The 15,184-nt window shown below is 38.2% G+C and overlaps 1 protein-coding gene across 5 annotated transcripts in view; it reads left to right on the plus strand.

Annotated features, from left to right (window-relative positions):
- The window catches only part of ttc14 (tetratricopeptide repeat domain 14), a 32,050-nt gene extending 18,009 nt beyond the window's left edge, over window positions 1–14,041 (plus strand). Inside the window, exons 2-14 of one of the 5 annotated variants that reach the window (XM_034880675.1) lie at window positions 816–887; window positions 1,259–1,393; window positions 1,735–1,865; window positions 3,455–3,654; window positions 4,992–5,076; window positions 5,364–5,493; window positions 5,837–5,992; window positions 6,896–6,967; window positions 7,114–7,233; window positions 7,584–7,706; window positions 9,184–9,301; window positions 12,019–12,122; window positions 12,254–14,041. In XM_034880675.1, the coding sequence (XP_034736566.1) occupies window positions 1,260–1,393; window positions 1,735–1,865; window positions 3,455–3,654; window positions 4,992–5,076; window positions 5,364–5,493; window positions 5,837–5,992; window positions 6,896–6,967; window positions 7,114–7,233; window positions 7,584–7,706; window positions 9,184–9,301; window positions 12,019–12,122; window positions 12,254–13,259 (2,379 nt within the window). In that variant the 5' untranslated portion in view covers window positions 816–887; window position 1,259 and the 3' untranslated portion in view covers window positions 13,260–14,041. Of the gene's footprint in view, window positions 1–754; window positions 1,394–1,734; window positions 1,866–3,454; window positions 3,655–4,991; window positions 5,077–5,363; window positions 5,494–5,836; window positions 5,993–6,895; window positions 6,968–7,113; window positions 7,234–7,583; window positions 7,707–9,183; window positions 9,302–12,018; window positions 12,155–12,253 lie in introns of those variants that run through there. The other 4 variants (XM_034880674.1, XM_034880673.1, XM_034880677.1 and 1 more) reach the window with 4 other exon arrangements.
- The last annotated feature ends 1,143 nt before the right edge of the window (window positions 14,042–15,184 follow it).

A 15,184-nucleotide genomic window follows, 5' to 3' on the forward strand; every position in this document is an offset into this window, starting at 1 on the left:
ATACAGTATATCATTTACAGTTCATTAGTGAGTCTTAAGGGCAGAATGTTTTTCATTTCAACATATTCAAGCATCCTACTACAGAATGTGGTACTTTAATTACACATGGTTAATAATGGCAACACAATTCTATGTCCTGTATAAAATTGGTGGAGCTTGAATTTACTCATTATAAACTATATTTTTAAGAACTTTTCTAATTGTATAACAGTGTTACTATTATTTATAGTGAAAGACATTTGCATTCAACATTTTACAATATGATTTACTTGCGTGCAAATGTTCCACTAGCTCCTTGTTTGTTTTACAGTCCCAGACCACAACATAACCACTTTACTTTTTTAATAAGCTGAAGTAATCATAAAAACAACCTTGTGTTGGTCTTGTTGTTATTGTTGTTGTTGTTGTTTCTTCTATTTATTAGCCTAAAATAATAAGTAACGGTAGATAAGAATTATTAGAAAATAGGAAGACTCAAGTCTTCTATGTAAAAGATCTGAATACTTCTTCCACCACTGGCTATTAAAGGCTGTTTGCAGGACAAATAGTAATAAGATTTTTTACTTTTAATATAATCTCTTTAAGAGGAGTTAATGGGTTTATTGTAGCAGATACATTTTCCAATTATATTTTGGATTTAGTTACATTTTAAAGCGTTTCAAAGAAATATTATGATTCATCATCTTTAGTTCCGAGGTGGATTTAGTTTCTGCTATCGATTTCAGTGTAACACGCCCTGCGCATGCGCACTTGTGCATGTGTGGTGGCAATGCACGGATATTTGAGTGGCTAGCCAGTCGAGTTTGCTGCTATAGCTAAACTTGTTTGTTGCGTTTTAATCCATAGGAAACTGTTGGACTTTTCATATGTAAATCAATTGGAATATTGTGAGTTTGTGAGTCTAAACTCCAAATGTGAACGTGTTAGTGTGTTAGCATGAGTAACTAGCTTGCCATTTGTTTGCTAGCTAACATTAGCTATGTTAAACGATGCCGAGCATCATTGTTATCTAACTTAAGTCCAATAATATATATTTAGGCACCCTAAATAATTGAACAGTTCACGAGTTGTCGCACAATCTGTTAAGTTTATGTACGTAGCGATTTTTTAAATACGTGGTATCTCTGCCACTCTCTAACACAAGTGTAACATTAGCTTAAAATGTAAAACCCTTAACGTTAAGTCTCTTTAACCATATCATGCTGTATTTGTTGACTTGTAACGTTACAATAATGTGACTGCAGTTCTGTAAGAACAGAATGGACAGAGACTTGTTGCGCCAGTGTCTGACATATCATGGACAATCACTGTTCAACAAACTGAAATGTGAACAAATAGAAAACCCAGACTTCCAAGCTGTGGTGTCTGACCTGTGCAAGGCCACGTGTGAAAGGTAGGCTATTTCAGAAAGTTATGTTTTGTTTTTAAATCCAATGTCATTGTCCATCTGATCTTTTATTTTTTGTTTCCATCTGTTTCTGGTGTGGTCAATTTTACTTTTTTTTGGTTGTTGCTGCCTGTGGCTCCAGAATAAAGATGTTCTTTCATATCTAATGCCTCATGAAAGGCCATGACTGGAAAGTTGTATGTCAAACTCAATTAGAATTAAGTTGTTTCTTTTGCCTGGTTTTATTTTTCTATGTACCTGTTTACCAAACGTGCAGTGCACAACACATAAGTGAAAAAACGTTTATTTGCTAAAGAACTTCCGCTGAACATGTGTTTTGTGTGCAGCAAGAGTGATGGGCCGGACAGTCCCCTTGTGGAGCAGTTCATTGCCAGGAAGGCTGACATCCTTTTCTGTCCAGCATGGAAGACCGCCATTCATCAAGAAGAGGAGCAGCCTGAGGAGGAGGATGCTGCAGGTGTGTGTTGGTTTGACCACATCTTTCAGGCTTTTTCCAAACTAAAACTTCAAATTTTATTTTTTTGCAAAATTTGTCTGCCACCACTTGAACAATATCAAAACAGTCAAATCACTTGAGTCTTTTTCCCTCTTAAGTTGGCAAACAACAAAACTTTGCATCATAGCCATCAACGTTGAAGCCAATCAAGTTGCTGTCAGTTTTATGTGGTGGAGTGGAAAGTACAGTATTTCTCTCTGAAATGTAGTGAAGTAGTATATGGCATTAAAGGCTCAAGATAACAATAGCTCAAATGTCTAGTTAAGTACAGTACTTGAGTAAATTACTTAGTTACACTTTAACACGGTAACTATCGTTATGAATAGGGGCGGCTATCCAATTGTGATTGCACTGAAAATCTTTTTGTTCACAGGACCCTATGGTTTTCTGTAGCCTGCTCCAAAACAACAAACGCTGAACACCTTTTTCTTGTCTCATGTTCTAGTCTCCAAACCTCTGTCTTTGGACAAAAGGTCATATACTGAGATCGATAATGTTGTCAGACACTTGTATCTGAACCTGTCGGTAGCAAAAAAAGCAAGGTTGCCCTAATTGCCCAATTAGGTTACGTTATAGCTCAGTTTGCGGCGGCCTGCTATTGCGATCTCGCTCATTACTAGGGGTGTGACAAATCTCTGAATCCTCGATTCCTTTAAATTTGTCTAATTTTAGGGTCACAAATTGATTTTCAATTTTAACATTTATTTATTTCATACCACAGGTTGCTATGCCATTTATAGACTAAACTAGACTTTTATGCAATATAATATCTGACCTTTGTTCGCAATGTACCACTACATGGTCACATTTAATATAACCAATAAAAGCTGCTCTTTTTAGGCTACGAAGCATGCATGCATGCAGGCTTAACTTCAACCGTGTTGTTTTGTCGGGATTACGTTATAACCAGAAGGAAACTCCGCTTGCTGCTAGGCTAATGTGCAATAATAAACACACAGAATATGGTACACACACATAGCAGAGCTTGCAAACTGGCTTTTTTGTCTTTGTCTTACTTCCACACCGAAGACTTCAGTGAAAGAGGAGGTGGCTCAACTTTAGTCGATGCGTCTTCTGCATCTGCACTTTTGACTTGCTGTAACTAAGTTAGAGCAGGAATTTAACACGTGTGTTTTTGCAAGCGAACTGGATGTGTCATGGGGGCGTGGCACCATCAACGATTCTATTTTTTTAATTCAAAGTTTAAGATTGTTGCTTAATTTTGGTCGATTTCAAATTAAAATTGTGACACCCTTACTCAATACTGCGCCAAATTCCAAGAATTTTGGTCTATTAGACAGAAATGCATTCAAGTAGAAAAAAACGGTAGTTACCCTTTGAAGTGCTCACTGCTATGCTTGATGATTTTATATACAAGACTTGCAGATAGAGGGGGGGGAAAGCCCACAAGGAGATGTGATAGGAGCAAAAACGCTCAAAAATGGCTAGGTGTAAGGAGGGGTAATGGGATATTCTCTCCATCTAATGTAATGAAATGCATCTTTTAAGTGCAACATGTTTGATTCCGTTTTCTGCTTCTTCTCCCCCAGAGCCCTATGCCATCATGCCACCAGTGGAGTTATTTATGAAGGTGTCCTATGATGAAAGAAGAGCCATGCTGTACAGGGACTTGGAGAAAGGAGACCTTGTGGTGGGGAGGATCAACAACATTAGGGAATATGGCTTCTTTCTCACTCTGCTTTGCACTGCAGGAGGACTGAAGAGAGACATAGAAGACCTAGAGTTGTCGGTATGTCAACAAGCTGAATCAATAAATGCATTTGAACGATGTCATAAACTTCGTATATAAACTAATGTGTCAAACATTGTAGATGCAGAAGACCTGGATTGTCAGTTGGCTAGCTATACCAGTAGTCACTCACTAATTCACACCAGGCTTGTTCAAAATTCACAACTTCAGACACAACACAGGAAGTTGAATTTGAATTACAGAAAGTGGAATTAAATTAATGGCAGGCGGGTGTCTTGAAGAAACCCAAGGTGTTTAAGTATTTAAACCTTCTTTTGTTTTGGGTGCCTCCAGCTTCTTTTGAAACTATAGTTGTCTTCTGGCTGTGGCAAACAGCCACATGCCGAGAATCCAAAACAACACCGCTTCAGCGTTCTGTGTGTGTGGTGTTAGATCACGGCAGTTTCCTGCTATGATTCGAGCAGGTACCATGTTATGGAAAACGCCAATACATTCAGTGTTAGGAAGGTTGCTTTGAAAATGTAATTGCTTATTGTTAAAAGTAAACCATTATAAATGTGGTCTGTACTCCTTTATTTGGATGACTTTATCAATGCAATGCAATTTCCTTTTATTTTGATTAATAACTAATTATAAATTTTTTTCCCCTCAGTAATACAATTACATTAATTTTGTAATTTAATAACATAATTTCATTACACATGACTAGTCACTACTCAACCCTGCATATATTTTGTTCCAAAATATAGATATAATTAGCATTCTGGGAAGTGGAGTAATGCAAAAATTACAAAATTACAATTGCATAAATCAAGCTTCATTATTTGTTCTTTGATTAGAGCTTTTAACATTCATTGCTGGGGGAAAACATTTCCTATTAATGCAATCTGTACAAGTAAAGAAAACTAATATTATTTTTAGAATATGTCTATCTGGTATCTTAAATTATGTATATGATTTTGTTGTTGTTGTTGAGTTTAGCCTATTTCCCATAGAGAAAGACAAATCAAAACAACCAGATTTGAGCGAGCATCAGTGTTTGGGCTGCCTATGTTATAGTGCCATTTAATATTTTTGCATAACCCAAAGTTGACAGTTTTAGCTGGATTTATATGCCTCTTAGAAATAGACATATATTAGTGTTGGGATGGCCCTGTGGTTAAACTGTACAGCTTCCTAATTCTTGTTGAGAAAGATTTCATTAAATGCTTTTGTGTAAGTGTCCCAAACCATTATGTAGTGAGAGTTGCGCTGCTCCTGAGTATTTCCATAACGGCTACTTTAGTGACTTCCTGTCGGACCACTCACCTGGTGCACTAATAGAAAACATCTGGAGGCAAACGTAAACTTGACATTTTTTTCCTTTCTACCTTAAGGCTCTATGTCACATCAAAGAAATTCCATCAACTGGGAGCCATGATGATCCTCTGTCTTACTACCAGATCGGGGACCTCATCAGAGGTTAGTGTCTGAGTCGCTTTGTCATAACCAATCAGCCATGTGCAGACTAGGGCTGAGTTCAGTACTTTTTAGGCACTGACCAAAAAAAATGCATTGTCATTCAATTCCCAATTTCTATAACAATATGTAATGGAATTTCTTTTTGTTTAATACAATTGATTTAAAAAGTATCTTTAGGAATTGGTACCAGAGTTACGGTACTTGTGTTGAGTTTTTGCTGTTTTTGTTACTCCACAAGTTTAACAGTAAAAGTGTTCAACCAAGTTCTGTACTTTCTTGTTCTGTAGCTGCAGTCAAAGATATTGACCGTTACCAGGAGAAAATCACAGTTTCCCTCCACCAGGCCTCTCTTTTTCCCAGCTTAAAGCTCATCAAACTGGGTGTCTTTCCTCGGGAGGAGCTGCCCATACATTACAGGTACATGATATGACAAAACACTGTAAAATACACTAAACTCTGAAAGACTTACCAAACTAAATAAACCCTCACTTAGTTGAACAAAATGTACCTAATCTGTCTGTTGGTGGTAGAAACCATTTTACTCTGTCATGCTGTACTTCAGGTGATTCTAGCTGCTCTTAATTACAGATCAGCTGCATTCACGACTAATGCAAACATGTAAACATTTTCTTATTTAATGCTTTGTGATCACCAGAGAAGAAAAATCAGCCTTTTAAGCACAGCTAATTGTGGCCTGAATTGCTATAACTGTAATAATTAGTTAGTTTTTTAGTGTCGTGTGTAACTCCTCTTTTCTTAGTCGTAGCGTTCATGCAGCTGTTGACTCCAGTGAGACCTATGAGTGTATACTAAAGAGTTGCCATGGTTACCACAACCCATCTGTTGTGGACTACCTGCTTGAGAAGGTGGGGGTTAGTGACACCCACCCACCATCAATGATGAGAGGACTACAAAGGTAAAGATTTATTTTATCAAAATAATTTGAGTGTTTTAATTAAAGTACCATATTTTGTTGTCTTTTGTTGAATGTCTCTGGTAAACATTGTTTGTCTGACTTGCTTTTTTGAAAATGAGAATTACAAAAAAGTATTTATCTAATTGTTTATTTACTTAGAGTTTATTCAAGTGTTACTTTTTCTCTTGTTACCAATAAGGTGTGTCACAAATCTCCAAATCCACAATTTGATTTGACTCGAATTTTAAGGTTGAGATTTGATTCCATTTTTTATTTATATATTTTCTTTTCAGCAGTGACAGCAATGCCATTACTTTTGGGGGGCTTTTTCATTACTTTGGGGATGAAAAGCGGCAAAGTGCCGCAAGTCTGATCCAAACCCCGACCACTGCAGGACTCAGCCTACATCGGGCGCACGTTCTTGCTGAGTGAGCTAGAAGCCGCCCCACGAATGCCACTTTAAAAGCTACTAGATGGCAGAAGAGTACTTTACAGAAAAAGTTTGACCTTCTCAAAATAAGTGCAATTAAATGCACCATTAGTTTAATGAGGTGTACGTGAACACACCATTAAGTCACATTGAAACACATGCTTTACCTTCATCATATGTTTACATAACTCAAGTCAAATTTCACCACACCGGTGACTTCAGGGAAGTAGGAGGATTTTCCAGTTCTCTCGTTTGTCCTGTATCTTCAACTCCGGCAGTGGCCATGGTGTCATTAGCTACATGGTACCAGTCAGTAAGCTATGCCGTGTCTATTTGTATCTTTTTATGGACGTGCGCAGGTAGGTAGGTAGGAGTGGAGAGAAAAAAAAACGCTGATCCTGCATTTGATTTTGATAGTCAAAATTGTCAATAGATCCATCAATAGAGTTCTTACTTGCCTCTTTTCTCCTCAGTAAACTTTTTCAAGAGGAGGATTTTGCCTCTGCAATCAGGAAGAAACAGTCGGCATCATGGGCCTTGAAGTGGTAATGCTTAAATGTTTAATTTATCTCCCATTGTTATTACAGTATTACAAAATCTCGTTTTTATAGATTTTCACACCCTGGCTTCTTCTGACTTGATGTTAATATAAACCCCTTTACCAATCTGTGTGTTGTCATTGTTCTCTTAGTGTACGTGCAGGTGTGGACCACTTCAAACATGGTCGTCATGTGGAAGCCATGAACGAATACAACAAAGCTTTGCATATTGACACTAATAATGTAGAAGCACTGGTGGCACGTGGAGCTCTGTAAGTTGTTTATTATTTTAAGTCATGTAACCTACTCTATAACACTGTAAAACTCTTGTTTGGTGTCACGATTTTCAGTAATTACCAGTCTTAGATGGGGAAAATTGCGGTAACGTTAACATTTTATGTAATTTACACTGTCTATTTTATGCATTTACGCTGCATTATAATCCCTCCTAATGCATTTGTAATGTGTTAAAACAATCTTAAGTAAAACCATGAGAACAGTTTAAGCAATTTGATAGAAGTCATGAAACATGAAAATAAATCCTTTTCTCAGTTGTTATACTTCTTGCAGGTAGAATGATTGGATTCTCCTTTTTAGATGTTTTTTTTTCATTGTTATTCAGGTATGCTAACAAAGGCAGCATCATGAAGGCTATATCAGACTTTGAATTAGCCCTGGTGAGCTGTCCAGATCACCGCAACGCCAAGAAGTACCTCTGCCAGACGCTGGTGGAGAGAGGAAAGCAGTAAGCAGTGCTACATTTTGCTTTTATTATACACAAACAAAATTATAAACGCAGCACTTTTGTTTTAGCCCTATTTTTAATGAGCTGATCTCAAAGAACTAAGACCTTTTCTTCGTAAAGAAAAGGCTTATTTCTCTGAAATATTGTTCACAAGACGGTCTAAATCTTTTTTTGCTAAGATAATCCATCCACCTCACAGGTGTGGCATATTAAGATGCTGATTAGACAGCATGAGTATAAATGTGCTAAAATGTGCAGTTTTACTGTATTGGGGGGGTCCTGGAAGGGTCCGAAAGCCAGTCAGTATCTGGTGTTAAAATTAGGGTTAGGGTTCAACCATCGCTTTCTCTCTCGCTCGACCTGACTGCAGTTTGTTGTCGTAATCGACTTGAATGGGCAAATGCTCACATTTGATGAAGTCTGGCACTTTGGAGAGGGGTTGTCTTCACGGATTAACCCTAACCATAACACCAGATGCTGACAGGTTTTTGGACCCATCCAATACAGTAAAACTGCACATTTTAGATGTGATTTCTTTTCAATAAGTTTTATTTCTAAATACTGACACTTTCCATATACAAGCCATTGTGATGTTGTGGCAATATGTATTCTTTCACACTGCAGCATAATTTTCAATGGTCACACCAATTAGACATGAAATATACTTTGTGAGATAGTACCACTGCTCTTATCCTCCTAAAGTTGACTTTTTAATAAGCAAAAGAGAATAAATCATCCCACACAAATTTTCTTTTTTATTTGGAAATGGATCTTCAAGGGAGTTAATTAACTTCAATACAAAGGAGAAAAGAAAGTTACGTGCGTTTTGCTTTCTACTCATGATCTTTTTTATAAAACATAAATAAGAATGCAGAAACACTTCTATGGATTTGCAAGTTTTCCACACAACGGTGAATGGCAAAGCTAATTGCTTAGTCAGTATAGAGGCATATATAGATTGGTTTGACTATGTATTTGACTACTGCATTTAACTGCAATTGGGTCATTTAAAGTAACCCAAGGTTAAAATACTGTCTTGACTTTAGCTGATGTTGTCAGGCAGTGTTTACTCCCAAGCCTTGCAAAAAGCTCCACCAATTCAATGTTTTGTTTATGTTAAGTTGAAAACCTAAGTTCAGTGTCAGGCTGTGCTTCAGCTCCATCTTTGAGAACGAGGAAAGTTTTTTGTTGGCGGCACAAAACAAGAACCTGTAGTTCTTGTATGTAAAAGTATGTTTAGGGGACAGCAGAATCCTAAAAGGGTTTGAACATTCTTTGTGCTCCGCCAACCTTGAATAAAATTTACAAAAGAATGTCTGAAATGCTATATCGGAACAGACGTGTGAGTAGCAACCAGTCTGGTTTGTTCTTGTAATTAAAAAGAGACCAACAGGAACTCCTGATACAGGAATATTGTTAGCAAATGTTACTGAAAATATGCAATACCTACTCAGAGGTTCGTTGTGTATGTGTACAGGCTTGAAGAACAGGAGAAACTAGTAACAGCAGAGGGATTGTACAGGAGAGCTCTATCTCTAGATGACTCAAACCCTGAGGTGCAGGAGGCCCTGCACAAGATCACAGACACTATACAGGTGAGTGGGCCCCCACACAAAGTTGGAACACAGCAACAATAATGGGCATGTCAAAGCTTTAAGTCCACATATGAATGTTGTGTAAACTATGACTTCAGAACAAGTACACAGGTTAAGCAAATCAAAATAATAATAATAATAGAATCTTTGTATTTCTTTGTGCAAAGATGTCTTTGTTGCCAGGTAACAGGCAACTGATTACTAACAAGTTCACCATATCAACCTAAAAGGTGATTCAGTATTGTGTTAGCAACTTGTTTCTGTTGCCCCCAAATGGGCCAAAAATCAGTTGAAGTGGAAATTTACAGTGGAAGAAATTGTCCTTGTTCTCTTAAAAATCAGTCTTTATTTCATGCTGCATGAAGGGGAAGTATCTAAATGCAGTCCTCTCAGACATTCAGAATATGTTGTCTTAAATATCCTCAAGTAAAATAGAGGCACAAATGCTAAACTCATTAAAATGTTGATTGAGTCTGGCAATACAACATAAACTTCCTGTGGCCTTCCAGAAATCACAAGCTGTGTTAATGTAGTCCCCAATACCCTTTTGATATAGAAGAAACTGCGCCCCCCCTCCATGCTGTCTCCTAACCATTTGTATGGACAACATGACCCTTTGATAATATGACACTTAGTTTCTTCTGTCTATTTAATATCCATCAGATGAATGTGTTAAGCTACAGTTAACGCAAACACGTGTTTGAGCAAGTGTATGCAGCAGACTCAGAACTTCATTGTTTGGATCCTAAGATGACATTACAATAAAAATAATAAACCTGACTAAAATTGAATGTGTTTGATACAGGCAGTGTGGGTGTAACATATTGCGGGTCAATCAAGGTCAATCTGTCTCCAACATCAGATGACAAGATTTTCATGATTTTATTTCAGTTAGCCTGACAGCTGGTTTGATTTACCCCATGCCAATATTTAGGTATGGTGAAGGGTATGGGATGATGGGGGGGTATTTTAATTCCAAAGGCCATTCCAAGGGAACTTTATCAGGATGGATATGATCCTGGATCCATGAAATAACTGGCCTTTAAAAATGAAACTCTGCCTCCCTCTAGGGGTGTGTATATTGTATTTTGAGGAAGAACATTTATTTACTATTCATTCACAAAAATTGGCATCCTTAACGGTTGGATAATTTTATTAATTAAGGCATTAAGATCAATTTCCAATTTTTGTAGTCCTCTTTTTATTCAACTTTAGTATGGGTTTAAATACTTATGAGCACCACTGTATGCATGGTCTGTCAAACTGGATCCCTGTTTGCAACTCTACACTCACTGTCTCTGTGTTAAACAAGAAGGATTTAACAGTGTTTTTGATAATGGTTTACTAGCTTAAAGGTGCTCTGAGTGATGTTGGGTGACAACGCTTCTTGTGGACGTTCGAAGTATTTTCAAACAAAACTGAGGCTAGCTCGCCCATTCCACCTCCTCATCTTGTCCAGTCCCCGTCCCTTCCGTCCTTCTGCGCACCAACCCCCACCATAAAATCCTTCTTGTCTGTTATTGGCTAGAACGTTTTGTGTGTGTCATGGTGCAGGAGGGCAAAGTTTGTTTTTGTTGCCGTTTGTAAACCCTGGGCTGTCTACAGAGACTGGTTTTTTTACAGTGTGTTCTGTGGACAGGCAGCTAGCGCATAGTAAGGAGATGTTTGCTGTTTGTGATTAAAAAATGTTGCAGCCCAAAAAAAAACATGTGACATCGCTTAGAGCACCAACCATATTTTGGCCTGTTAATGATCTGTTTGGATTTTGTAAAGAATATTAAATCTACACTTGACTTAATTCTGTAACTACCATCTATTAGTAAGATACAGCATACACAATAACATTGTCTTACTTTTATTGTCTAAACAAAAAAAAACTTTTCCACAGCAAATGTTTTTGAGTCGTCATTGTAGGAAAAGCACAGGCGTTACTAATAACATTAACAAGAACTCTGTTCTCTTCTAATGACCCAATAAGCCATGGCAGTCAGCCACTGTCACCACTACTGATAAGAAAAATACTCTGTACCAATCCCATACTATATACTAAATGTATATGTTCAATACAAATTGTTCTGGTGTTCTGCTCTGAACATTGTCTGTATAGACTGAATTTTGTGCGTAAACAAACCCATGTTCCCGACACTATTGATTTGTAATACTGAAGAAGTGTTTTGATGTGTGTGTGTGTGTGTGTGTGTCTCTGCAACCCTGGGACTCCTGCCCCTTGACAACTGCCATGGCTTTGTCCATCTGCCCTGCGGGGGTGAAAATATAAAAACTGCACAATGACAACAACTCCTTTACTGGACACTTTCCGTGTCCCTGGTCCAAATACGGTAATGTTGAAACCTTCTCTGTCCTAATGGGGAACAAATGCTGTTTGTTTTCTCTGCACATCTCTGCCTGTACCTCTCCATCACTCTTCTTCTCTATCGTTCTCTCGGATTGCACCACCTTTTCTGTGGTAAACATTTGACTCCCCGTATGTTTGTCGACCATTCTGTTGTATTGTAACGTTCTTTTGTCCTTTTCAAACCTTTGACTTCCCTCTTATTTTTGGCACCAACACGAATGGCTGACTAAATGTATGAATGGCTTAATAACCGCTCGATTTCGGGGTCTCTGTTGCATCTCTTGGGTCATTTTGTGTTTAAATGTCTCTATGGACTTTTGCATGCAATTGTCATGTCTTTCCTTGCCCGGCGACTGTAAAGAAATCGATTCGCCTGAGAGAAGAAGCGCTGGCTAAGGAGCAGAAAGCTACGAGCAGCCAGACCAGCGCTGAGAAATTGCGTAAGATCCTAAAAGAGGATAAGAGGTGAGTTTGCTCTGATTTAAAGGTGTGGCAGGTAAATATGCTGCAGATGAAGGCATGTAAGTAATTTCATAACATTAAAGCATCAGCTGTTTTATGAAATACAATGTTCAGTCATCGCTTTTTTTTGACAGGATGAAGAAAAAACGGAAGAGATCAGCCTCTTCGTCTTCGTCATCCACTTTTTCGAGAAACTCCTCTCCTTCATCGTCTTCCTCCTCTCGCAGGAGGTCCAAAAAGAAGAAAAAGAAGAGGAGGAGGTCTGAGCGGGGAAGTAAGCGCTATCGCAGGATCTCCACAGTGAGGAGTGAGGAGGGTAAGAGCGAGAAAGACCGGAAAGAGGAGGACGAGGTGGAGTGGTATCCTGCTCCTCCTAACACTTCCGCCACTTTTCTCAACCAGAAGGGAGGCCCAGGGTTTGGAGAGAGGGATGAGGAAGAGTTAGTGGAGAAGGATTCTGAAGATAGACGGATCTGTCAACTGTATTCTTTGTCTGCAGCTTCAGAAGACGGAGAGTCAGACTCCTCACGCAGAAACAGGAAGAGAGGGGACAGAGAGGAGAGCAGGACTAGGAAAAGAAAAAATACTCTGAGCAGAAGCCCCGAAAGAGAGCAGAGGCGGAGCAGGAGTAGAGAAAGGGAGGGTAAGAGCAGGGATAGAGGGATGGAGGATTACAGGAAAGACAGGAGAGGCAGTGACTCCAAGAGGAGAAGTAGCTTAGACGAAAACCGAAAGCGAAAAGTATCTTGCTCATCAGCTGAGTCTGAGTATTCACGGAAGTCCAGTTTCACATCTGGATATTTAGGGAACTCTGGTTCTGCATCCAAACACGTGGAGAGTAGAATGAGACACGACTCTTCCAGGTGGAACTCCTTCGATGGTGGTAGGTATGAAAACAAAGGGTGGGAGGAAATTCGGGAGCTAGAAGAGGCAAAGACAAACGGTCGAAAGGGAAAAGTAGAGGACGAAAGGTCAGATGCAGGAAACAGTAAAAACTCAGAAGGTGCTGGAAATCACAAACAGAGTAGTTTGACCTCAATTCCAGTTGAAAGGCCTAAAAAAGACCTCCCTTCTAATCTGTTAGATATTTTCCATCAGATTGCTCAGTTTGAAAAGGAGAAGGGAGTTGGGCCAAAATAACTTGAAACCAAAAGTCCAGAATGTGCCCAGTACTAGTGAAACAAGACTGTGAAATGGATGGATGTTTGTTGTCCGGGAAATCACTCGTTCTGGACTGTTCAAGCTTCCACTGCTGAAGCAATGGCCAGATGTGTTGGTGATTGAATGTCCTCAGTTGTTTAGTGTTAGAGAAACCTTTGAGTCATTTTACTTTGAAATCTCTTAGACCTCATGGTGGATTTAAGGCTTGTGAGCAACTATAGTAATTGCTGGATATTAGCTGGGCAAAATGTATTGAAGTGTTCATACCAAAATACTTTCCCAAATAATGTGATAAGAGAGAATAACAATTTCCACTTATTGAATCTTCTGAGAAATAACTAAATGAGAGGACATCATGACTAAAAATCTCAAGTCAATATTTTGTTGTCTTTGGTAATTTCCCCTTTTAGAGTTGGGAGATGTTAGTGTACATTTTTGATAGATATATAATTTCTGTTATGACAGTATATAGAACATCTGACATCACATCAGTTGCTACAGGCTTTAATATCATGTTATGTGTTCATCTTAAGACTTTTATCTGTTAAAAAAGACACTGCCTTATGTTTACTGCCTTGTGCCATTTTGTGCATTTTTTTCTGTGGCTTGTTAAAATCCCAAACTACCTGACTGTTATTGTTAGTACCACAGCAGTACTTTTTCAAGCTTTGCGCAATGCAAATCTTCCAGTTGTATCCCAACATATTTCTCTCCTGCAGTATAACAACTGAATCAATAAAGCATTTAAAATGTAGAAACTACATGCCAGGTTCTGATGGTCTTCTTCACTTGACAACTAATATCCCATATTTACTAAGTTACAAAAAACCTTTTTTGTTAGTGCTACTAGTGCTGAGTACAGGAGGCTGCAGTGAAATCAAATTTTAAATTGGAAGTGTTTAACCGCAAACTGAAGTCATTTTCTACTTCACAAGACCAAAAACAACGTAAAGAGACCAGTAGGTTGAAATAACATCTCAATGATGGAGGACAACATCCTAAGTCCACTGGACATTGCTCTGTTAAAAGAGTCAGTTTTAACTTGACGCTTACAAAGAGCTTGCATATTCAAGGACATAATCTATGATGATGTAAATGAAAATGTACAGAAAAACTCCATTGAATCCTCATGGTGGAAATATTCTGCTGTGGGGCTGTCTTGGACAGGATCAGCTACACACCTGCCAGAGAGAGCAATACCTCTGTTTTGCAGAGGCATGCTACCCCTTCTGGCTCAGTAGTACGTGTGGAAGAGGATTCCTTTTCCATGGAAGCTACTGTATACCAGGTCTGTTTTGAAGTTTTAGGATAAGCAATCACTGCTGGCTTGTGTGGTTTTCCCTCCATGGTCACCAGACTTAAAGTTTAATGAAAACAAATTAGAACAAGGAACAACATACAGCTACAACAAAAAACTAATCCAGCACATTGTCTGTTTTTTTGTTTGTTTTATTTTGCATAATATATTGTAAGAGAAGATGTGTTACACCAGTCACACCAGTAGAAACATTTGGTTCTTGCAGCAGAACAACAAAAAGGATACAGATAGTATAAAAAGAAACAAATAAATAGAGGTGCATGAACTAAGATAGAATAAGATACAAATAGAAACTATACAGAGCATTTGGAGAAAGATGACAAAATAAAGAGATAGTGCTGTCATTAATAGCAGTCTTACGATAGAATATATTGCAAGAGGCAATGTAACATACTAACAGTACGATATGGTACATTATGAAATAGAGAAATTAAACATAAGGTAGTATAGAATATGAAATATATAGTGTAGTATAACAATATAACTGTATAGTATAGTATAGTATACACAGTATATCATATAATATACACTACCGGTCAAAAGTTTGGGGTCACTTACAAATTTCCATGTCACTCCATTATAGACA

The sequence above is a fragment of the Etheostoma cragini genome, chromosome 9 (assembly GCF_013103735.1).
Source record: "Etheostoma cragini isolate CJK2018 chromosome 9, CSU_Ecrag_1.0, whole genome shotgun sequence".
In the NCBI taxonomy this organism is placed as follows: Eukaryota; Metazoa; Chordata; class Actinopteri; order Perciformes; family Percidae; genus Etheostoma; species Etheostoma cragini.